Source organism: Acanthamoeba castellanii (assembly GCF_000313135.1).
Source record: "Acanthamoeba castellanii str. Neff unplaced genomic scaffold scf7180000084603, whole genome shotgun sequence".
In the NCBI taxonomy this organism is placed as follows: Eukaryota; Discosea; order Longamoebia; family Acanthamoebidae; genus Acanthamoeba; species Acanthamoeba castellanii.
In genome coordinates, this window is record NW_004457654.1 from 460,832 (window position 1) to 481,775 (window position 20,944).

General features: G+C 56.5%; 7 protein-coding genes and 1 pseudogene across 7 annotated transcripts; 2 read left to right on the plus strand and 6 right to left on the minus strand.

Annotated features, from left to right (window-relative positions):
• Positions 1-276: 276 nt before the first annotated feature.
• On the minus strand, positions 277-1,676 carry ACA1_069520 (ubiquitin specific protease 54 family protein; the record flags this gene model as incomplete). Its single annotated transcript, XM_004352844.1, has 5 exons — positions 277-574; positions 933-1,042; positions 1,115-1,219; positions 1,290-1,403; positions 1,479-1,676. 5 exons carry the CDS (start codon positions 1,674-1,676, stop codon positions 277-279), a joined length of 825 nt encoding a protein of 274 aa, XP_004352896.1.
• An 88-nt stretch (positions 1,677-1,764) lies between these two features.
• Positions 1,765-6,209, minus strand: ACA1_069530 (annotated as a pseudogene).
• Positions 6,210-6,508: 299 nt separating this feature from the next.
• Positions 6,509-7,574, minus strand: ACA1_069540 (metal cation transporter, ZIP family protein; the record flags this gene model as incomplete). The annotated part of the gene is made up of 3 exons (XM_004352845.1): positions 6,509-6,826; positions 6,914-7,326; positions 7,403-7,574. 3 exons carry the CDS (start codon positions 7,572-7,574, stop codon positions 6,509-6,511), a joined length of 903 nt encoding a protein of 300 aa, XP_004352897.1.
• A 497-nt stretch (positions 7,575-8,071) lies between these two features.
• On the minus strand, positions 8,072-8,665 carry ACA1_069550 (polypeptide deformylase; the record flags this gene model as incomplete). Its single annotated transcript, XM_004352846.1, has 1 exon — positions 8,072-8,665. The coding sequence occupies one exon, from the start codon at positions 8,663-8,665 to the stop codon at positions 8,072-8,074; it is 594 nt and encodes a 197-aa protein (XP_004352898.1).
• A 235-nt stretch (positions 8,666-8,900) lies between these two features.
• On the plus strand, positions 8,901-9,439 carry ACA1_069560 (uncharacterized protein; the record flags this gene model as incomplete). Its single annotated transcript, XM_004352847.1, has 4 exons — positions 8,901-9,008; positions 9,040-9,144; positions 9,185-9,289; positions 9,401-9,439. 4 exons carry the CDS (start codon positions 8,901-8,903, stop codon positions 9,437-9,439), a joined length of 357 nt encoding a protein of 118 aa, XP_004352899.1.
• Positions 9,440-10,175: 736 nt separating this feature from the next.
• ACA1_069570 (Gprotein-coupled receptor) lies at positions 10,176-13,086 on the plus strand (the record flags this gene model as incomplete). The annotated part of the gene is made up of 15 exons (XM_004352848.1): positions 10,176-10,184; positions 10,270-10,329; positions 10,642-10,780; positions 10,857-10,997; positions 11,082-11,261; positions 11,336-11,482; positions 11,571-11,672; positions 11,760-11,872; positions 11,966-12,113; positions 12,195-12,256; positions 12,405-12,536; positions 12,622-12,716; positions 12,775-12,841; positions 12,914-13,009; positions 13,039-13,086. The coding sequence occupies 15 exons, from the start codon at positions 10,176-10,178 to the stop codon at positions 13,084-13,086; spliced, it is 1,539 nt and encodes a 512-aa protein (XP_004352900.1).
• Positions 13,087-14,180: 1,094 nt separating this feature from the next.
• ACA1_069580 (regulator of chromosome condensation (RCC1) repeat domain containing protein) lies at positions 14,181-18,234 on the minus strand (the record flags this gene model as incomplete). Its single annotated transcript, XM_004352849.1, has 18 exons — positions 14,181-14,407; positions 14,518-14,795; positions 14,901-14,979; positions 15,049-15,207; positions 15,324-15,431; positions 15,502-15,801; positions 15,865-15,927; positions 16,019-16,045; positions 16,171-16,299; positions 16,390-16,419; positions 16,523-16,645; positions 16,726-16,752; positions 16,838-16,966; positions 17,036-17,185; positions 17,367-17,438; positions 17,579-17,602; positions 17,769-17,870; positions 18,126-18,234. The coding sequence occupies 18 exons, from the start codon at positions 18,232-18,234 to the stop codon at positions 14,181-14,183; spliced, it is 2,136 nt and encodes a 711-aa protein (XP_004352901.1).
• Positions 18,235-18,373: 139 nt separating this feature from the next.
• On the minus strand, positions 18,374-20,907 carry ACA1_069590 (SET and MYND domain containing protein; the record flags this gene model as incomplete). The annotated part of the gene is made up of 12 exons (XM_004352850.1): positions 18,374-18,542; positions 18,628-18,704; positions 18,808-18,891; positions 19,020-19,075; positions 19,170-19,275; positions 19,340-19,390; positions 19,462-19,598; positions 19,705-19,838; positions 19,945-20,084; positions 20,146-20,310; positions 20,403-20,540; positions 20,599-20,907. 12 exons carry the CDS (start codon positions 20,905-20,907, stop codon positions 18,374-18,376), a joined length of 1,566 nt encoding a protein of 521 aa, XP_004352902.1.
• Between the last annotated feature and the right edge of the window lie 37 nt (positions 20,908-20,944).

Here is a 20,944-nt window from a genome sequence, read left to right on the forward strand (position 1 = left end):
CCGGCTGTCGTGGTGGGCCAGGATCCCTGGCCGCCTGTGATCTCGCTCCAGTCGTGTTCAGCGGAAGAGTTGGGTTGCTCGACGTTGTGACGGTCCACAGCTGTCTCGGTGCCCTCCCTCTCGTAGAAGAGAATCAGCGGTTGGAGTCGGCCGAGTCTGCATTTCTCTCTCACGTGCTGCTGTAGGTACGGACCCACCTCCTTCATACGCATTCGTTTTTCAACAACGGTATGCGATTAGCAACGCGGCTTGGTGTCGTAAAGAGCAGAAAGAGCATTAGTGTACCGTGACAGATGCGTCGTCGAATGTCATCCACACCCGCTTCTTCGGATTGAAGAAGAAGGCCATGTAGTGGCAGGCGTAGAAGCAGATCTGGCAAATAGGAAACGCGTGAGCACTCGGGCTAGACATGGCGTGTGATAGGCACCAAAAAGGGCTTCGAAGAGGTACCATGCCTCGTAGACGGTACTGACACTCTTCGTCGACGTTGGGGAAGCTGTGTCGCAGGTCAAGCTGCTCATCGAGCAGGTTGAACACTTCAGACATGATATCTGCGGACACCCGCGGCGAGTCCCTGGGCCATGAGTCATGTGGTGAGCATTCTGCACTTGATCAGCGCAAGAGGGAAAGAGGCGTACCACACTAAACCGACAGTGAAGATGTCAGGGTAGGAAGGGAATAGGAATCGAGCAGCTGGGCTCTTTACCGTGCATGCCTGTCATCAAGCAGAGTATCGTAAGTGATCATGGCTATGACGATAGTAGCAAATTTGCTACTCACCTCATTGACACACGAGCGCAGACCCTGGTCGCCGGCTAGATGGAGTAACTTCCCGAAGCCTAGCTGTGGGTAAGCAACGTGGACGTTTCTGCGCAAAGACAGGGACATGAGCATACGGTATACGCCATAAGCCAGGTGAGGCGGAAGGATACATCAAATCGTTGGTGTAGCCGTAGTGTATCCACCCCTGCGAGAGCACAGGTTCCGAGGAGCAGCCACACTTGGAACACTCGCTTTGCTCCATCACGTTGATACCGAAGACCTGCAAGAGTGGGAGCTCATGAGAAAGAGAAAAGGAGAAGCATGCTGCAGGATAGAGCGCGACCTGATGAACAAGACAAGCCGGCTCGCAGTAGTCTGAGCTGCCATCTTCTCGTTTCTTGGCCAAGCTATCGTGCAAGCAGGAGAGAATAGAGTCGAGAGCCTCCATGGCATCGTCCTTGAACGGGGGTAGGTAAGACAAAAGGCAGAGTACGTCGAAGAAGATGTTGTACAAGTAGCGGGTGTACCATTTGATTGATTTGAAACCGACCTTCCTTGGCAAAGAGGTTGCTGAGCGCCTCACGAAGCACTTTCGGTGGCAGCACAGCTTCTTCACTCCATTCGTAATTACTTAACAACACCTGCGAGATTGGAAAGGATGAGGATCATGAGTGGCAGATTAAACGAAGAAAGGACCTACACAAGCGGCAACGCACCTTGAGAGCACAGTGGATGCATGAACCTTGTGCAGCGTGCTTGTGTTCGGCCGTGCTGCTCTGGAATTTGTCCCTGAATGATCGAAGGTGCCACAACCCCTGAATCACCACGTTCAGGAAGCAGTTCTGCTCGCCCACTCGATTCTGCAGCCCCTTCTTCGCCTCATCTTCACGTGATGTGCCGCGTGGATCTTGCATCTGTGGCCTCTCCCATGCATCAGCTGATTAGCTGCTAATATTCCAAACCGGTTTTATTTGCACGTTCCTTTTGGGTCCACAAAATGGCTCACAAGAAGTAGAGGCGGTCGGCGAGGTTGATGTGCGGGTTCTTGTGGAGGGACTGACCCACGAGGAACGCGATCTTGTGGGCGTACTGACAAGGCGCTGGCACGCGGATCGTTCCCGGCCCTGCGTGTGCGTGTGCGGTGATGCGTGTGCGGATGCGGATGTGGTGCCGAATGTCAGACGAGTCGTGCGATCGCGTGGATTGCCAACGTACAGTTGAAGTAGAGGTGGCAGAGCTTGTAGGTGAGGACTTGCATCTGGTCGGGCGTCAAGCCGGTGTTGTCGGCGATGACGTGGTAGTGCGAGGGCGTCACGGTGCCCTGCTTGACCGACTGGGAAACCAGGAAGAAGTCGTACCAGGTTGGATGTACGATGTCGCTGTCCACCACCGTTCCCGGCTGTGGGTTGGCCAAGGTACCGCCTTGGCCTGAAGAAGATGAAGGACAAGAAGCAAAGAGTCGTCAGAGAGACAGCTGAGCATAACTTGTGGTGTTGGGTGGTGTGTGCCCTGAGCGAAGATGCGAGTGTGGATGCGCTTCTTGACAACGACAACGGCCAGGCGCGGCTTGTAGGTGGGTCCCATTTTGGCGAAGGCATCGTGCAGCTGCGAGATCTCATGGTCGGCCTGTCCCCCAAAGCGAGCATGATTACGGTCGAGCAGACAGTGCCTGTAGTGTGCTAGAAACAGAGAGAAATGGGTACCACAAGCTGGAGCATGCCATCACCGACGCCGTCGCGATAGATGATGACACGATCGGGCAGGAAGTTGTTCACTTTGAAGTAGTGCTTGAGGGCATCCTCCATGCACCGCCCGAGCCCATCGATGATTTCCTTTCCTTGCTGCGTTGTGTCACCCCACGCACCATGCACGCGAGCATGTCTTGCGTCAGGCAGGAGTGCGAGGCCCTCATGGGCTCATTTGAACAAGGAACAGTACCTGGCTCTGAATGGTGACGCGCGAGTAGTACTTGGTGAAGTTGGCATTCGTGGAGGCGATGATACCCGCCACCGAACGACGCCCGCCAGGGGCCGTGTCGTGATACACATCAATGCCCACCACCATCGTCTTCGGTATCGGAATCTGTCGCAGGCGAGGGGAAGAATCAGAATAAATACGAAGCGACGTGTGGCGAGCTCTATTTGTATGGCAGCGGAGCGTACATCGAGGCGCCAGAGCTCACCGCCCTGTTTGCAGTTGATCTGAAGCAGGATGTTCTTGACCACGCTCAAGATCCTCTTTGGGTTGTTAAGCGACCTACAGTTGTTTTTACAAATGTGTAGAAATAAAATATAAGATCGTGTGTTGTGTGTTGTGGATGATGGACACGCAGTACTAGATTCGGACGTACCTTTGGAGCATGCCCTGCGAAGGAATGGGGAGCTCGAGACAGAGGAGCTGCTTCATCTGATCGTAGAGGTCCTTCTTGGGGCTGGCCATCAGGAACAAGACCACCTCCGTGTCGTTGGTGATGTTCCGCCTGGCTGCATTGAGATACGTCGTCGGTCGATCGTCCTCCACGCGGACGTCTACCGGTGGTGCCACGGCGAGTCCAACCTCGCGACCAACCTGCTACCCCCCCCCAGAAGAGGCCCAATTAATGAGCACCAACGAACGCGTGTAAGGGTCGAGTACGTACGGCCGAGATCTGCCGAATGAACTCTTCGGCCTGACGCCCCGAGCGCGAAGTGTAGATGAAGAGCCACTTGGACAGCGGGACAGCACCGAGCACCCGCGACTTCGACGTGGCATGCATCCACTCAGCTGCGCCACCATGCGATCAGAAACGACCTCCAACAAGGTTGACCAACAGCGTCGTACCGCTTCTGGCGTCGACTGAGATCGCTGCATTGCCGCCGAAGTATAGTCGTTCCGGATCAAGAATGCGGGCCGGGACCGCCGGAGTCCTAGTGTCCACCTGCAGGCCCCAGTCGCTCTTGAGCAGTTTCTGTGCGCGTGGCGAGAGAACGTGGTATGGCGCTATAGTCAGAACTTCAACCGCTAAAGAAGAGAACCGTAGAAGGGGTTGCACGTGTACCTGCTGCACCTCGGGGTTCTTGTTGACGCTCAGGACAAAGTCGTCCACCTCCCTCTTCCTGATGCCTGGCCCCACGCGGGTATGTTCGCCCAGGTCTTTCATGACGGTGAAGTCCTGGCGCATGGCGTCCGTACTGTGGTGGGTATGCAACCAAAGCGTCAGTGTGCTGCCGGAAGCCGACGCTTGAAACTCGCCACAACTGCGCTTAGAGAGACTTCTCGAGGCGAAAAACGTACATGCCGGTCATGCTGCAGAGCTCGGGGATCAGGTAGATTAGCTCGTCCTCCGCGCCGCGGCGTCTATAGCGGTGCAGCAGAAGCGGCTGCAGTGCACAACGGGCAAACCGCCGCCAAGTTGAGTTAGAGCATGACAAAAAAGGAAGGAGGAGGAGGAGATCGTGACGGTCACCTGCTCCAGCTCAGTGATCATGTTGCGACTGTACGTGTTTCTGTAGTAGTCGATGTACGAGATCTGCTCACCGGTCTTCTTGGTAAACTTGCTGCGTGGGCTCTTGTGCCAATCTATGTCGTCGATGCGGTACGTGCGATTGTTGTACCTGCGCAGCACTTGTGTGAGAACCCGTGCTGACGAAGAAGAAGAAGAAGAAGAAGAAGAAGGACAAATAGATCAATTCCTCATGCTTGTACCTGGTGATGACAATGGTGCCCACGAGCTGCTCCACCACGTACGAACGGAACGCCTGTCTCTTGGTGGCTTGTGCCTCGATCAGGAAATCCAACACGGTATCTGGACTCACAAAAGTATAAGTAACGATTGATGCGGGTAAAACAATTGTTAAGTGGAGTGACATTGAAGTGGTCACCTGTACGAAGGACCTTGTGCGCGACGTCGGCAATCAGCACGATGCCCTTTTGGTTGGGACTGATCGACGTGAAGTACCCCGGCCACAGTTGGACCTTGTGCTGTGGGACCTCGATGGGTCTCGTGGGATCAAAGTGCTGGCGGCCGATCGGCTTGAGCTTCAGCATGCGCAAAATCTGCGTGCAAGTGCGTTGTGTGTGTGTGTGTGTGTGATCAGACCCATCTTAGATCGCGCCATAGAATGTGGAGGAAGTGCACGTGCCTTGATGAACATGAGATTGGACACACACTTGAAGCGTGGGGCGGTCAAGCTTTTTGGTGAGGTTGAGGATGACGCGGACGACTGAATCGTCTCGGGCCTTGGCTTGCAGCTCGATGTCGCCCACGTGCTTGGTCAGGAACAGCATCATACCATCGAATATGTAGGAGACACCGAGCTCGTCCTTGAGCTGGTCCAGCAAACGGAACCGAGCTCCCTTGCTCTCAACCTCGGGCTGTTGGTTAAGAAAGTAAGGAAAAGACAAAGAAAAAGGAAAGCACACGATGAGCTGCCGCTTCAGCTCAAGCATCCACGCTAAGTGAAGGTGCTAAGAATCAAGAAAAGGCGAACCTTGAACTCGACTGTGTACTGGAAGATGGGCGTGGCGCGTATGTTGAAGGGGAAGTGGTTGCACGTGACCGTGATCGGGCGACCGATCCTGCGCCCCGGGGTGGCTGGCCTGGAGACTACGTTCTTGACTTCGCTGTCCGGCGTCCGGCCTGTTCTCCCAAATGGCACGAGTCAGTGTGCAGCTGTCAACGTTTGTGTGGTGTGTCATGTGTGTCATGTGTGTAGACATACGCTCGGTACGCTGGCGCGGGGCGATATCCTGCGCGGCCACGATGGCGGCTTCCCTGCGCTCCTCTTGGACCTGCTCCTGCTCGCGCTCGGCTTCCGCGGCGGCCAGCACCTCCTGCTCCTTGGCCTGCTCCGGGGTCACGCGCAGCGTGGCCGGCGCTTCTCCTGCCCACGGCACCGGCGCAGGTGTGGCGGGTGTAGCGGCACCGCGCCCTCTGCCACGCTGTCCTCTGCCGGCGGCAGGGGCTGGTGCCTGCACCGCGGGGGTGGGAGGAGCACCTCTTCCGCCTGGTGTGGGTGCAGCGCCACCTCTTCCACTGCCGCCTCTGCTTGGTCCTGCTCCACCACCTCTAGCAGATTCTGGACCCCGGCCCCCTCTTCGTTCGCTGCCGCCGCGCGGAGCTCCTCTTCCGCCTCTCGCCTCGCCTCTCCCTCCTCTTGCGGCACCACGGCCTCCCCCTTCGCCTCTTCCCCCTTCGCCACTTCTGCCTGGTCCTGGTCCTGCTCCTGCTCCACCGCCTCGAGCAGCTTCTGCGCCCCTGCCCCCTCGTTTTGCGGTCTGCGACATGGTCTCTATTCTCGATGGTTGCGGTAAGATTCAACTACTCTCTTGTTGTTTGTAGCTTCTGCGCCCTCCTCCGTTGCGGTCTGCAATAAGATTCAAAAGCTGTATGGTCTGAGCTGCAGTTGGTGTTGGCAGTTTGCTACGGCTGTCCAGGACAGGAACCAGACAAGCAATTTCTCGGCCATTTCTTTTGCTCGTCGACAAAAAACCACTGGTCAGGCCCAGATGCCGATGACCGACATGACTGCAGCGCCGAACAGAAGGCCGACGTACGACGCCAGCCTGCAGAGAGAGAAGCAGTCAGGACAAAAGGCGCCTTGGTGGGGTCATCATTCCTAATGTTGGGTCATTGCAAGTTTGGCGTACCGGTGCCAGTGGAGAGACTTGCTATCGGCGTGAGTATCGTGGTAGGCGCGGATCATGTGCGCAAGAGCAACATAGATCAGAATGCCACCCGAGAGCGCCTACGGTGTGGGTGAAGAAATTAGTACATTGTGGCGAGACTATTGGGGAATGTGACGTGAGCAGAGGGAGTAAGTGCCTGGAAGGTGCCGTCGACGGTGCTGTAGGCCATCGAGCCGTCCTCAAGGGCCGACTTGACGCCCAGTCCGATGCCGATGCCCACCGGCGCCGACGCCGCGAACACGAAGTCGATCAGCAGCACCGACAAGATCTTACGCATGTCGACGTCGGCCACGCGAGACCCGAGTCCGAGGCCCTCGAAGAACTGGTGGAAGATGATGGCGATGAACAGAGCGTGGTCGTTGTCGGCCGTGCCCAGAGCCAGACCCACGAAAATGTTCTGTGCGGGATCAATCAAAAAGAAGTGTGAGATGTGTGAAGTGGTGCACGTGCATGTGCCCTGTAGAAGCATGCTGACCAAACGTACATGGAACAGAAGGCCGAAGAAGAGGACAAGCATCTTCACCATTCGTCGTGTTGCGGGGGTGTAGTCCTTAGAGGTCTTCTCTTTCTTGGTCTTTTCAGACTTGGAGTTCTGCACCCCTTCGTCTGTCGACTCCTTCTCGGCGAGCTCTTTCTTTGCTTCGATATCGTCTTCTTCGTCGTCTTCCACGAGAGCTGGCTCGCCTTTCTTGTGTGAGTGCGCGTGCGAGTGCGCGTGCGCCACACGAAAGTGAGCTGCGAGAAAATCGACCAACTCCTCGACCGAGAAGCAGATGATGACGCCCATCATCGCGATCCACGCCGGCCACGCGTAGTCTCGGGTCATCTCCGAGGCATCAGACTGCTCCATCACCTCGTCGAACGACTCGAACGAATCGGGAATTGAATGTACAAAGCCTGCACCGTGCACGCAGTTCGTAGGTAAGGTCAGGCACAAGACAGGACGAGCCTCAAGGGAGTGTAGTCGACGTACCGACGGCGAGAATGAGGCCCGCGGCAAGGCCGTTGAAGAAGGAGAAGTAGATGCGTCGAGTGATGCCGTAAGAGGGAAAGAAGAAAGAGACGAGTGAGGGAAGGAGCGCGCCGGCGAAGCCCAGCACGAAGATAACCGGAATGCCCACAACGGCGAACACTGGGAACGCCATAGCTGCAGCCAACAAAAGAAAAAGAACTGCAGGCACAGATCTTGTGTCAGAGGTTCACTCCGCGGAGGTGCAGCGCGAAGAAGAAGACGACAGTGATTGTAGGAGCGCACCTTGGCGATGGGAAGGCGAGTGAGCTACGGGCGGCACAGAAGAGAAAGGAAGAAAAGGAGAGCGTGCGGGCGTTGGTCTTATGCTCTCACTTTGCCTTGCTTCACGCTACTTTAACTCGTCTTTCACGTTACAGACCACAGTCCGAAAGGTCAGTTCTCGCACAGTTATCGGACGAAAAGAAAGATCCGGGATTTTTTCGGGCCAATCATAAATTGCTGCGGGCCAGACTGCACGTGTAACGGCCGAGCACAAAAGACCTATTGGTCGCGCACCAAGGTCGAGCCTTCCCCGCAGTTGCTTTGCTCCGGCCTCTGTCTTGTTAGGCATCGGTGGTGGAACTAACCAACTTCCGAACTGCGCCAGGTACCGTGAAAATGCAGTTCTCGTCAGCGACGGATCACGGTGCCCTCTTCGCCTGTGGCCTGCTTGTAGTCAGCCTCCATCTCGCCCAGCCTTGCGCGCACTAGCTCGAATTGTTGTGGCGTGAGATGATCGACAAAGACCCGGCCGTTGAGATGGTCCAGCTCGTGCTGCACGACGACGCCGAGGAAGTCGCCGAGGCCCACGTCCAGGCCTGCCACCCGCCGCTCTACGCCCCACTCGTCCTGCGCCACGATGTCGAGGCCGTTGTAGCGGGTCACGTCGGCGAAGATGCCCGGAAAGCTGAGGCAGCCCTCCTTGTAGACCGAGCTGCCGCCGGTGTTCTCCAGGCGCGGGTTGATCCACACCTGCCGGTCGACGGGCACCTGGTCCTTGGAGCGGGTGAGGCGGTCGGTCACGAAGATGCGCTTCGACACGCCCACCTGCGGAGCCGCCAGACCCACGCCCCGCGATGAGGCCATGCAGGCGAACATGCCCTGGCAGAACCGCCGCAGGTCATCGTCGAACACGGTTACCGGTTGAGCCACCAACCGCAGCACCGGGTGGGGGTAGTGGACCAGCGCAGGCACCTGCGGGTACACCACCTTCAAACAATTCATCCATCACCAATCAAATTCTGATGATTTTAACTAACGGCATTTTCAATCAAACCTCTGGATCTAGTGAGTGCTCTCCCTTTTGCACGTTGCTGCAGTCCATTTGCACTTGCGTGATATTTGCAAATTTACTTTTTGCTTTGACGAGTAGAATCAACACGAGCCACAGAAATTTCAATCATAAAAGCCTAAAAAAGATGAGACTGAGTAGCACTACAGAAGAGCAGACCGTTAGAGCATGAGCGAGGAAGCAACGCACACGACGATCACAACCGAAATCAAGGGAGAGGGAAGCGAAATCAATGAGGTGGGAAGCGAAAGGGCGGCAAAACGGCCAAAACACGAGGTAAATTATTCTCAATTCTGAAGATGAGGAGTCAAGCGAGTCGAGCGAGTCGGGCGAGTCGAGCGCTTCTGATGCCGCCAGACCGCCTTGCATCAGCCCCAGCGCAGCAAAGCGACTTCTAGCTCACGACAAGGCGGTACGAGCGCGCCAGGGGCATCTTTGCCAATCACCATCAGGAAATCGACCAGCGCTCCCGCGAGGGCCTCAAGCTTGAAGCCCGAGTGCAGGGGAGGGAGCGATCCCACTACCGCATCACGATCACGTTCAACCCCGCACCCTCAGTGCCTGGTACGTGCGGGTGTGTGTGTGCATGAATGTGCGTGTGCGGTGGGGCGGTGCGTGTGCGGTGGTATGTGCCTGTATCATGTGCGTGTGCGTAATCACTAATTCAGTGGCTGGATCGCTTGGCAATGGCTATGGCTGCGCAGTGACAGGAGACGAAGACATGAGCCGGCTGATGAATTGGCGGTGCACGTGCCCAGATTGGGGCAGTCCATGCAAGCACGTCGGGGCCGTTCTCCTGCTATGGGCACACTCACCTGGTACGTGCTCGCAACGACCACTTGAAGGAGAAACAACTTCTCACGGCGAATCACTGCACAGGCTCTTTTCCCAGTCGCTCCACCCTGGCCGAACTCCTGAAACCACTCTCCAAGGAGGAACTGATGCGCGTCCTGCTGAACGTTGCCGATGGCAGCGCCAGCGCCGCCAACCACATCCGCGCCGTGCTCGGCCAACAAGGCCAGGCCGATAGTGATGAAGTTTCTGCAGACAATGACTACTCCAGCTCTGACGATGACTCTAGCTCCGATGACGGCCGTTATTACCGCCATTGGTAAGCTAAGCTCTTACCGTTCTTCTTCTTCTGTCGGGCGTGCTTCCACCTCTGCGCTCAAGCCGAGCCCGCCACCTTAAACTACTTCCTCTGCGATCAAGGGACAGCTGTGTACCCAATCACCTGCAGAACAAGCAAATGAAGCGAGTGTACAGAAATAACTGCGTATCCGCCACCATCTTTGAGATTGATTGCAATATCACCCCTTGGGATCACACCAACAACGCCTTGTGACCTCTTTTTCTTTTCTTCTGCACTTTGTCTGTTGCGCAGCCACCTCTTGATTGATGAGGCCCACGGCAGCCCATGACGGCCTTGGTGCCCACCACAGGATGACAGCGGTGCTGGTGGTGAGTGCAGCGGTGCTGGCGCTGCTGGCGACAGGGGCGCAGGCCCAGTCCTGGGGCACCGCGCACGGGCCACAAGTGCGACAGCCTCGTGACCTACCCGTCAGTCCTGCTCCTGGCCAACCAGTCCTATGCCCAGGTACTCTGTCTTCCACTTTCCCCTTTCCCTTCTTCTCCTTCATCATAGTCATCATCCCCACCCTTACCCAAAGTTGGAGCGCATTGGTCAAGAACTAGAATTGCTCTTGCCATTTTACAGCAATTCTTTTATTTTATTTTATTTTAAATCGAAAATAATAAAGAGAGGAGGCAGCGTGGGTAGGGCCATCGTCCCGCCGTCATTTAGAAGAAGAAAGGGCCTCGCTGGGAAGGTTCCCTTTTGCAATCGCAACCGATGGTGGCGGATCGATCACTTGGTGACCAGGTTTCGGGGCTGTGACCGTGCGTTCAGGTGGACGTGGCGACGGCAGAATCGACCAAGCTGTTCGGCGTCTTTGTGCCGCCGGCGTGCCGCAAGGCAGCACTGCGGCTCTCGTGCCTGGGAGGCTTTGTCGGCTGCCAATTCGACCCAGGGAGCAACACATTTGCATGTACGGCCGCACACGCACACGCACACGCACACGCACACGCACACGCCGGCCCTGTGCTCACAGAGTTGAAGCGCAGACTTTCCACCCTGTCGCAGCGTGTGCGAAGAGATGGCGACGGCCTGCTCGGCCTTCCTCGAGTCACAGGACCAAGCCGACCTGGTGCCCGACTGCAGCACGCTCCCGACCGTCAACTGCAACGACGCCTCGCCCGACACCGGTATGGTCCAGCCTCTGCGCTTCCTTCCGCTCCACACATTCTGAACACCTCACGTGAGTGCCGTGTGTCGTGTGTCGTGCACAGTGGTGCCCTACAGTCAAGCGGACTGCCCGCATCCGCTCAAGTTCAACCCGCACGGGAGCGTGGCTGATCCCTCGGTGTCGTTGACCGCCGACGAGCAGATATGCGTGTACCCGTGTCCCGACCCCATGTTCGATGCGAGCGACTGGCGCGCATCGGAAGGAATCAGCATTTCGCTGGGCAGTACGCACACGCACACGCACCAGCGCACACGCACGCGCACACGCACGCGCACTGACCACCGCACTTCTCTCCAGTCTTGTCGTTTAGCATGATTCTGTTCTTGATCGTGACCTACTCGCTCAATCCGCGCAAGCGACGATTCCCGACCTCGTATCAGCTGTGGCTCTGCGTGTCGTCCATCATCTGCACCACCGGCATCGACCTCGCCGTATTGGTGGGTGGTGCGATCACCTTCCTTCGGTGGAAAGTTGAACGGCTCACCCAAGAGCCCTCATTTGGGCTCAAAATTGATCGTTCAAACACATTCAGGACCGGAGCGCACCTATTGCACGTGGGACGACACCCCAGTGTTGCAGAGTTTCGACGGCGCGCGAGACAACGACGGCCAGGGAGTAGTGTGCGTTTTGCAAGGTACTGAGTGCTGCGTACATTGGCGCGTTCTTTGGTTGAGGCCTGGCTGACCCAGATCTGTTCGGTTGTGGTGTGAACGACAAACAGGAATGATGGTCATGTACGGCGGGCTGGCGGGCAGCTTCTGGTGGGTCATGCTCACGTTCACCGTCTTCCAGTTCATCGTCATCCAGCTTTCCTCGGATGGCGTCAAGAAGGCAGTACGTCTCGTTGTTAAAGATTGATAATTATTCCTATCAGTTTTATTACTTATGATCATTATGTTAATAGTTATACTTTATTCGCCGGCCAAGCTCCACATAGCGTCACATGTGGTCGGCTGGGGCATGCCCGCCTTCTTCGTGACCATCGCCCTGGGCGCCCAGCAGTTCGACGGGCAGGTGGGGAGTCACAATTGCTTCGTGTCCCGTCCCTGGGACTGGGGCATATTCTACGCACCCGGTACGCGCGTCCATCTGCGAACCGTGGTGACCACACATGCCTGGGCTCACTACTGCAGTCTACGCTGGCACCAACGGACAGTGTTTGTGAATCTGTGCGTGGGCACCACCCTGATGACGATCGTTATCATCAAAGTCTTGAGGGTACATCATCTCCTAGACCTGTGATCGTGTGAATCGGAGCGTGACACACACACGACCACACACACACACACACACACAACACACACACACACACACGATGACACACACACACACACACGACGACGACGACACACACACACACGCACAGATACGATCGCAGCTGAAGGAGCAGACGCATATCTCGATGGAGCAAGTGATCCGGTTGTCGCTGCTCATATTGGGCTACTGGCTCGTCTACGCCTACGTCATCGGCTACCGCATCTACCTCGAAGCTGTCAGGGTACGACCGTCACCTTTGACCACTTTGTGCCTCCAGCCAATGATTATCAAAGATACTAATTCAAATCAAATCATCATTAATTCAGAGTTCGATCGAAGACGCTGTGGAGGATCAGATTGCCTGCAGCGCTGCGACGGGTGACGAGTGTCCGCTCTCCGTTGGAATTAACAAGGGCGCCTGGTGCGTGCCCAGTGTTTGTGTTTCGTTAGCTCATCTTTTGTTAACCCTTGCTTGACAGGTATTGGGAAGCGTTTGCTGTCGGCGGTCAGGGCATCATCATCTTTTGCTGCCTGGGCCTCTCCAAGGTTCGTCCCCCTCACACTCCACCAAAAACACATCAGCACCCACCACGTCGTTCACCCACCGCGCCATTGCAGGAAACGTTCACCTTCTGGCGCGTGCTGTTCGAGAACTGGCGGCGACCAATGTCGGTGATCAAGCACGGTGTGAGGAGCCACCAGCCGCACACAGTGGTGCGACCTGGCAACCACTCATTTTCCAGGTCCACTTCATCTCCCAGCCACAGCAACTCACGCTCCATGTCCGCTGAGGCCTTGTAAAAAATGTAACATAACCTCATCACAAATGCGAAGAAGCGAAGAAGTGAAGGTTGAGGTGTCGAACTGGAGGAGGGCGAGCCTCAGGGTTTCGGCGAGCCTCAGGGTCGACGGGTCCATTCTGGTGGCCGATGAGTGGTGAGGATCACGGTGACGATGATGATGAGAGTCAGCGTAGAAGGTATAATAAGGCAGAGAGCAGCATAAGCTGCCCCTTGCGCTTTGCAATCTTCCTTGGGCTTGGCTTCAGCTTTCAGGAGCTTGAGCTTGCTGGGGTGCTTAGGCTTTGGCGTGACCATGGGGAATCTTGGTGATCAGTAACCTCTAACGGGATGAATCCAGTTCTGGCAGTCGGAACTGAGCATGTAATGCTTGCTGTCACCCTCTGTCTTGCAGGTTCAGAACTGACTCCACCAGCCCGCCAATCATGTAGCTGAGGGATGGCAAGTGGCAGAGCGGAGGTTCCTTGTCTGGTAGCGGATCAAGGAGATCAGTTGTAGTGTTGGGCATTCAGGTTTGATATGGCTACGCTTGCAGTAGTAGTAGCAGGTTGGACCATCACCCTCTCCAGGCAACTTCTGGGCAGCATCTCCGATCCAGAGTTGCTATTGTGACTTCTGCGTCCTTCCCACCCTGTTTTCCCTGCAGTGTTTTAATTTTCCATTGTCCTTTTGTGATGCAATTACAGCTTCTGTTTGCAAGGATGCTGAGCTGTATGATTGTTGGCACAGGATGATGTGTGACTCTGTCTGCGAATGGAACGTGCAATGCATCTTTTGTGTGTTGGGTTTCATCTTGCTTGCTCACATTGGCCTTAAAAGCAGATTGGCTTCAAGTATCTTTATTATACCAGCAGGGTCCATCATATCATCACACATAACAGTCAAGCAAGACATATGCAAATGTACCCAGCCATCTGTTGGAGTTTATGATGGAACTCATCCTTTCACACTTCAAAGCTCACCTCACTTTTTTCCTTTCTCTGCTTCAGCTCTGAAACATGCAGTGCTTGGGCAGCCACAAAAGGTCATTAGTGCCTTATCGCTGAGCAACTACAGTTATTATTCATTTAAAAAGGGGCGTTCGGTTAGAGGAGGTCATCGGCGTTGTCATTGTGGAAGCTCACCACCCCGCTGCTGGTGTGAAGGCCGGCCTTGAGCTTGATGCGGATGATGACCAGGGCCACTACAATGGCGACCACAACGAACACGACAGCCACCGGCACCGCCACCGACACGCCGATGATGAGCCCCAGGTTGTCACCTCCTCCGCTTCCTGAGCCATCCTCCTTGCGGCCCAGCAACAGTCCAATATCTGCACCACCCATTAGCACCGCACACGACACACACGACACACACGACACACACGACACACACGACACACACGACACACACCGCACATAGGGCACAACACGCCACACGTACCAGGGTCGAAGAGCATGGTGTCGGTAAAGTGATCGAAGGTGAGCGACAGTGACGAGGTGTTGACCTGGGCCGAAGCGGCCATGGCCACGCGCGATACTTCGCCTCCGGCGCCACCCGAGGCCTCGCCAAAGTTGAGGAGGCGCATCAGCGTGCTGGCCTGTTCTGCCTGGGCGCTGACGAAGAGGAACGTGGTCATGCCGGCCTGCGGCGCGTCATCCCAGCGGGTGAAGCGTGCAAACGAGGGGACGATCTTCAACGTCAGCCGCAACTTGCCCAGCCTGGTATCGAACAACATTGTCAGAACTGCGCGTGTGCGGTAATGCGTGTGCGGTGATGCGAGTGCGGGTTCAGTGTGTGGCGTTGGTTGGTTCAGGGCCACGCACGTCGAGTTCCATCGCCATGAGGAGATGTTGAGGGAGAACTTGAGCAACGATGGCGTTACTGTGAATGAGTAGTTGCTCCCTGCGCCAATTGTAGCGTCAGGACAGTGCACAGCGGGACATGCAGAGAGGAGAGGCGCAGATCACGGACCGGTGGTGATGAGCTGCTCCGAGTCGTAGGTGTTGAACAGGTACTGAAGTGTGGCGTTGTTGGTGCCGCCGGTCGCGGTGCTCAGCTGGCTGGTGAAGACATATTGGGTGACCCCCTCACCGCTCATGGAGCTGTTCTTCTCCTCCACCGTCCACCCCACTGTTCCACCACACGCAACGCAACACACAACAACACAACAACACAACAACACAACAACACAACACACACGATTAGTTACACAACACACGACACAATTCGATGGTGGAGAGCGGCACCGGTCTGCAGATCGACTGTCTGAAGCACGGTGCTGCCGTCGGGCGTGGTCTCCTCCAGGCTCACCAGGTTGAGGTTGATCCGCTGCGCTGTGGGTCGTGATTCGCCGCCTGTCGCATAAAAAAAAGGTGAGAATCGGTTATTGGTCTAAAAGTCGGTCATCGCTGCAGTGCAACGCACCCGATTGGCTGATGGCCACAGTAGGCACGTTGAGGTCGAAATCGGCCTGCACCAGGGCGGAGGGCACGGGCACCGCCGATGGGCTGGGCGAGGGCGACTGGGTCGGCGACGGCGAGGGCGTGAGCGATGACGAGGGCGACGGCGAGCGCGTGGGCGACGACGAGGGCGACGGCGATCGCGTGGGCGACCGAGAGGGCGTGGGCGACGGCGTGGCCGAGGGCACGGCCGTGGCCAGAGCGCACGCGAAGCTGCCGAACGACTCGATCGACAGGCCCGCGCCGAAGGTGGTGCCGCCCGACACTGCGTGCGTGCGTGAGACCCGAAAGAGAGAAGAGGATGCACGAGCTGCAGGGAGGAACGAACCTGGTGCCGGCGTGTGGATGGAGCCAGCCGCCAGGCTTCCGCGGCCCAGCTGTCCAGAATTGGCTGTGGAGTTGCGGCCGACGTAGAAGAAAGAACCGGAGTTACTATACGCAAGCGATTAGAGACAAAATAAAGAAATGCAAGCAACACGAACCTCTTCCCCAGGACATGGTCTGGCCATCTGTTGGTATAGTGGGGTGAGGATTAGGGAGCGACATTACGTACGCACGCGCACACACACACACACACACACAACACACAACAACACACACACACACACACGGTGGGAGGTGGGGGTTCATGGACCTGTTCCGACGGCGAATGCCGCCGTGTAGCCCGCAGCGACGGCCACGTACTGACCGGCGAGGGCCGCCACTTTGACGGGCGTGCTTTGGTTGCCCGAGATGGAACCGTCGCCCAGGATGCCGTTTTGGGCTGGCAAGCGTACAGGCACCACAAAAAGAGAATGACACAGTCAACTCTCGGTGCCTTGTCGCTGACAGCGCTGCCAAGAAATGCACGCACCGTAGCCCCAACAGTACACATCCCTCGCCGCTGAATATGACACAACGCACACGACACGCACACGAGAAACACACGATACTCAGTGAGTTAGTGACCAAGGCAGGCTGTGATGGATGCGGGACGCGGCACGCACGTAGGGAGACGGCGCAGGTGACCTCCTGCCCAGCGGCTACGGCGATATAAGAGCCGTCCACCTTTTGGGGCGAGCTGACAGAGCCGGTCGCCGTCGTACCGACACCCAGGGCGCCGCGGATGTCTGTCACGCCAGGAAAAAGATGAAGAAGGGTTTGGTCATCACCAGTCGTGGATGGCCATACTGGTCATAGCAAAACGTACTGTTGCCCCAGCAGTAAAGGTCATATCCTATTGGAGCGTGGAATAGAATCAGACCAATGTGGAGTGAGCGTGTGCGCGATCAGCTCACCATTTGCTGGCTGTGAATACGAACCGGTGGTGAGGGCACAGGCGTGATCCAGTCCCGTGGCAATCACGCTCACGGTGACGTTAGTGGGAAGCGCCACCGGAGCTGGCAGCGATGCGTTGTTCAAGTTCCCTATGCCCAGTTGTCCCTGCGCGTCTGTACCACAACAACAACAACATCAGTAATCACAACACACTCTCACGAGACACGATCTGCCAAACGCACTCAAGCCCCAGCAGTAGGCCACCCCGCCGGCCACGGCGCACGTATAGAGATAGCCGGCCGACACGAATGTCACCCCGGACAGGGTGGTGACGTTCCTCTCGGTCGCGGACTGAGTGAACCCCGTGCCCACGCCCAGTTGCCCAAAGCTATCTGTTGGACCGTCGTGCACGCCAGGCACACACGTCAGTGTTTGGCTGCACACAGTGAGGCCACGGGAATACGGCGTACTGTCGCCCCAGCAGGACAGGTTGTCTATTGTGGTGGTGGTGGGTTGATGTGAGCTTTACATTGCGTGGAAATAGGGAAGAAATGATGAGGCGGCTGTACGCACTGATGGTGTCAATGGCACAGGTCACGGATTCTCCGCAGGACACGGTGGTGAACGGGCGCGACGACGCAGCCCCTGGGTTGTGCAACGTGTCGCCAGGCGTCACCGCCGGACCCAGCGCGCCGGACGCAGCTATTTGTAGTATGTGGGAACCACACTCGCGAGTCTCAGCAACACAAGCCCTCTCTTGTCCAACAAGAGCGGAGCGTAAGTACCTTTGCCCCAGCAGCTGACGTAGCCTGTGCGGGAATGTAGTTTGAAGGTGCGATGAGCGTTAAAAGGAGCAAGTCACACGCGTGATAAGATCGAAGAGCGAAAGAACGAAGAACGAAGAACGAAGAACGAAGAGCGAAGAGCGAAAGAACGTGCCTGTGGCGGTTTGAATGCCGCACGCGTGCATTCGACCGGCTGAGATGGACGAGAGGCTGCCCAACCCGACGAGACCGAGGCCCTGCGTGGGGACATCCTTGTTGTTGGTATCGTTGGTCGCCAGTCCCATGTTGGCATCTTGGAGGTTTGAAAAGAAGATGTCATGGCTCGTGTGAGTGCTTGCCGTGAAAGTTCAATAAACAATAAACGTGTAACACGGCTGTGGGACCAATTGGCATGCCGCTGTTACTCGAGTTGCTCAATTTAGGAAAGAATAAAAACGCACCTAAAAATCATAATAGTGATGAAGGTGAAAGAGTGACAGCAGCAAAAGCGTGTAATACACCTAATCAAAACGTAGACGAAGGACTGGGGAGGAAAAGGAGGAAGTACTTTCACCCCAGCAGTAGGCATTCGGTGCGGACTTGCCGAGCTTTACCCCGCCAAGCACCAAGAAGAGGAGCGTGAGCGACAGCACGACGGAGCTGCGTCTCATCCTCATCGGTGCGGTTTGTTGGTATGCTGACTTGTTGCTTGACCGGCGGTTTCGCTCCCGCTTTCTGCCGGGAACGATTGGCCCGTCAAGCTAATAAAAGGAGCCAATCAGCAAGCATCGTAACTGTTTGGGTCAGATCTCTTTATCACGGCGCCGCACCGCTACAAAGCGGACAGGCGCACTCGAACAGGTACTCGCGCAGCAGCCGCCGTCGACGCATGGGTGCGGACCACCGCAGGCGCTTGGCTCCGATGTAGTCGATGCACACCTCCTCGCCCTGTCGGATATCCTTCACCGCCACCACCGTCGCCGTCCTGTATTTGGGGCGTGAGTCGCGGCTGCATGGAACACGCATCGGTTCATGGAAAAGACAGCGCGGCAGGATCAGCATCGGCGCACCGGTCCCCGTGCCGAAAGGTGGTCTCGGCGTTGTTGTCACACGAGTGGTTCATGCAGTTGTGCACCACGAAAAGACCCTGTTTTGGCAATGGCCGCGGTCCACGACACGCGCGGAACGTTAGTACCATGGCAGATCGTGATGAGTGTAGAGAGGAAACAAATGGGTGCATGCACTGGTACCTGCCCACTGTGCGCGTTGATGAAGGGTATCAGTTCATCGGGTATGCTTCGGTCGAAAGTCCTGGGGTCTTGCTGCTGCAGCGTCTTTTTGACGCACACCACACACGACACACATGACACGAGATGCCACGTCAGCAAGGAGCAAGAAAGGGGCTTGCGTGGTGCTTGCTTGCCTTGGCATAGCGTTGGAGTGGCGATGAAATCTTCTGCACGTTGGTGGCCACCATGCCCATCAAGAGATCGAGGTTCTCCCAGGAGAATATCTCTTCTGCCGGTCGTATGTGAAAAGAGCTGCGGTGAGTGGGTACCACCGAGCATGGCAAGAGAGAGGGCACTAGAAGGCGCTTGCGGGAACCACTCACCTGATCTGAGCTCTTCGGGTACAAGAGCATCGACCAGACTGAGGTGTAGCTGCTGCACCAATACCGTTTTGTATTTCTTTAGCTCGTCCCGTTCTACGAGTTCATCCTGTAACACACACCACAGCTCTCGCTTTAGAATTGCTATGTCGAGTCGTTGTTATGTGATCTACCTGATACTTGTTGATCCCAGCCACGTAGCACACCACATCGGAGAACGGCGCCTGCGTGCGTCACCGTAATTGGGAGGTAAGAGACGTGAAGGAAACCAAAACTTGACCTTGGGGGAGGCCACCTTGCAAAAATGCATGAAGGGCATGTAGGCCTCGTCGAGCCTTGCGGCCAAGCTATCGCCCCGGGCCGCTTTGAGGTTCTGCAAAATGATGGCATAGATGCGCAGGGCCATCACGCCGATATCATAGAAGTCCTCACCTGTGGGAGACACACACACACACACAGTCAAGAAAGGCCCGCGGCGCATGCGCGTGACTCATAGAGCCGAGGTTAGCCGGATGCATTGAACACACAACGCACGTACTCTCAAAATAGGGACGCAAGGCTGCGTACGCCGGGCAGGCCGCTTCGTGGTATCGTCGCCAAGCGTCATCCTTGCACTGGGTCGTGCAATACACTTCCACGCCACAGCCTTGGCACATCTGACCCTCGGTTTCACTGCAATGAACCCCAATAACTAGTGGTGAGTTATGGCACTTGGTGGTGGCCCACTCCCACGAGAGTTTGCATGAGGTGTTTGTTGTCAGTCGATCGCGTTAGGTACCTAAAGGGAGGGCACAGCTCATCGAATCGAGGAAGAGCAGCGGCCTTGGCCTTGTCCGACTGCTTGACGTGGGCGACCATCCGATCCACCATCGCCTCGCGAGTGTCAAGGTACCGCATGCAGTTGCTGCAGCACAATGGCTTTGGATGCGTCGAGTGAGCGATCACGCGTGCGAAGAGTGGTGGTGAGGGAAAGAAAAACCTTTTCTTGCGCAGGGAAGAAAGGCGGCGCGCAGACGAGTGGCTCCTCGTGAAAGATCTCGTCGCCCTGCTTGAAGTCGCGCAGGGCGACAAGGCCTTTCCCTTTGCGCTTACCGTAGTACTCCACCCGCACAGGCCGCTCCCCCACGATCGGTTCATAGTGCGCCTACCATAGTCCACACAGCCATCAGAATCACATTGAATTAGCAAATCAGGGATCGGCGGCACCAACACGCCGCACACTTCAGCGGTGCGTACGGTCATCGCACTGCGGAGGAGAGTGTCGGCCTCGGACTCCTGGGCGTCGTTGGCGAGACCCACAGCGTCGCGGGCCACTGTCAGCGCCTCGCCGCATCTCCCCAGACCGAGCAATGCCTTGACCTCGGCTCTGCGCCCCTGGTGAATGGCCAATGAGTACGTGGTGCAGGTGCGGCAGGCATAGATGAAGTAGTACCTCAAAGGTGCTTCGCCCAGCCTTGCGAGCAGCACTCAGGGCCTCGTGCCACTGGCCTAACTTTGCCCGTGCATGACTGAGCTCTGCCCAAAGCTGGCATTCCGTGTTCTCGGCCTCGGCCTCGCCCCTCTTCTTCTCCTCCGATGATTTTGTCTCCAATCTTTGTTCAATTTCCTCTGCGTAGAGCTTCCAATCGATCGCTCCATCCTCCACCTTCTGCGATTTTTTGATGTGCTCCTCTGACGTCACGGAGAGGCTCCGGCAGTCTTCATCACCCTCCGCTCCTTCCGCGCATTGCTTTCGTTTCATCTTCAATCTTGTCGTCGTGCGAGAAACGAAACTAAAA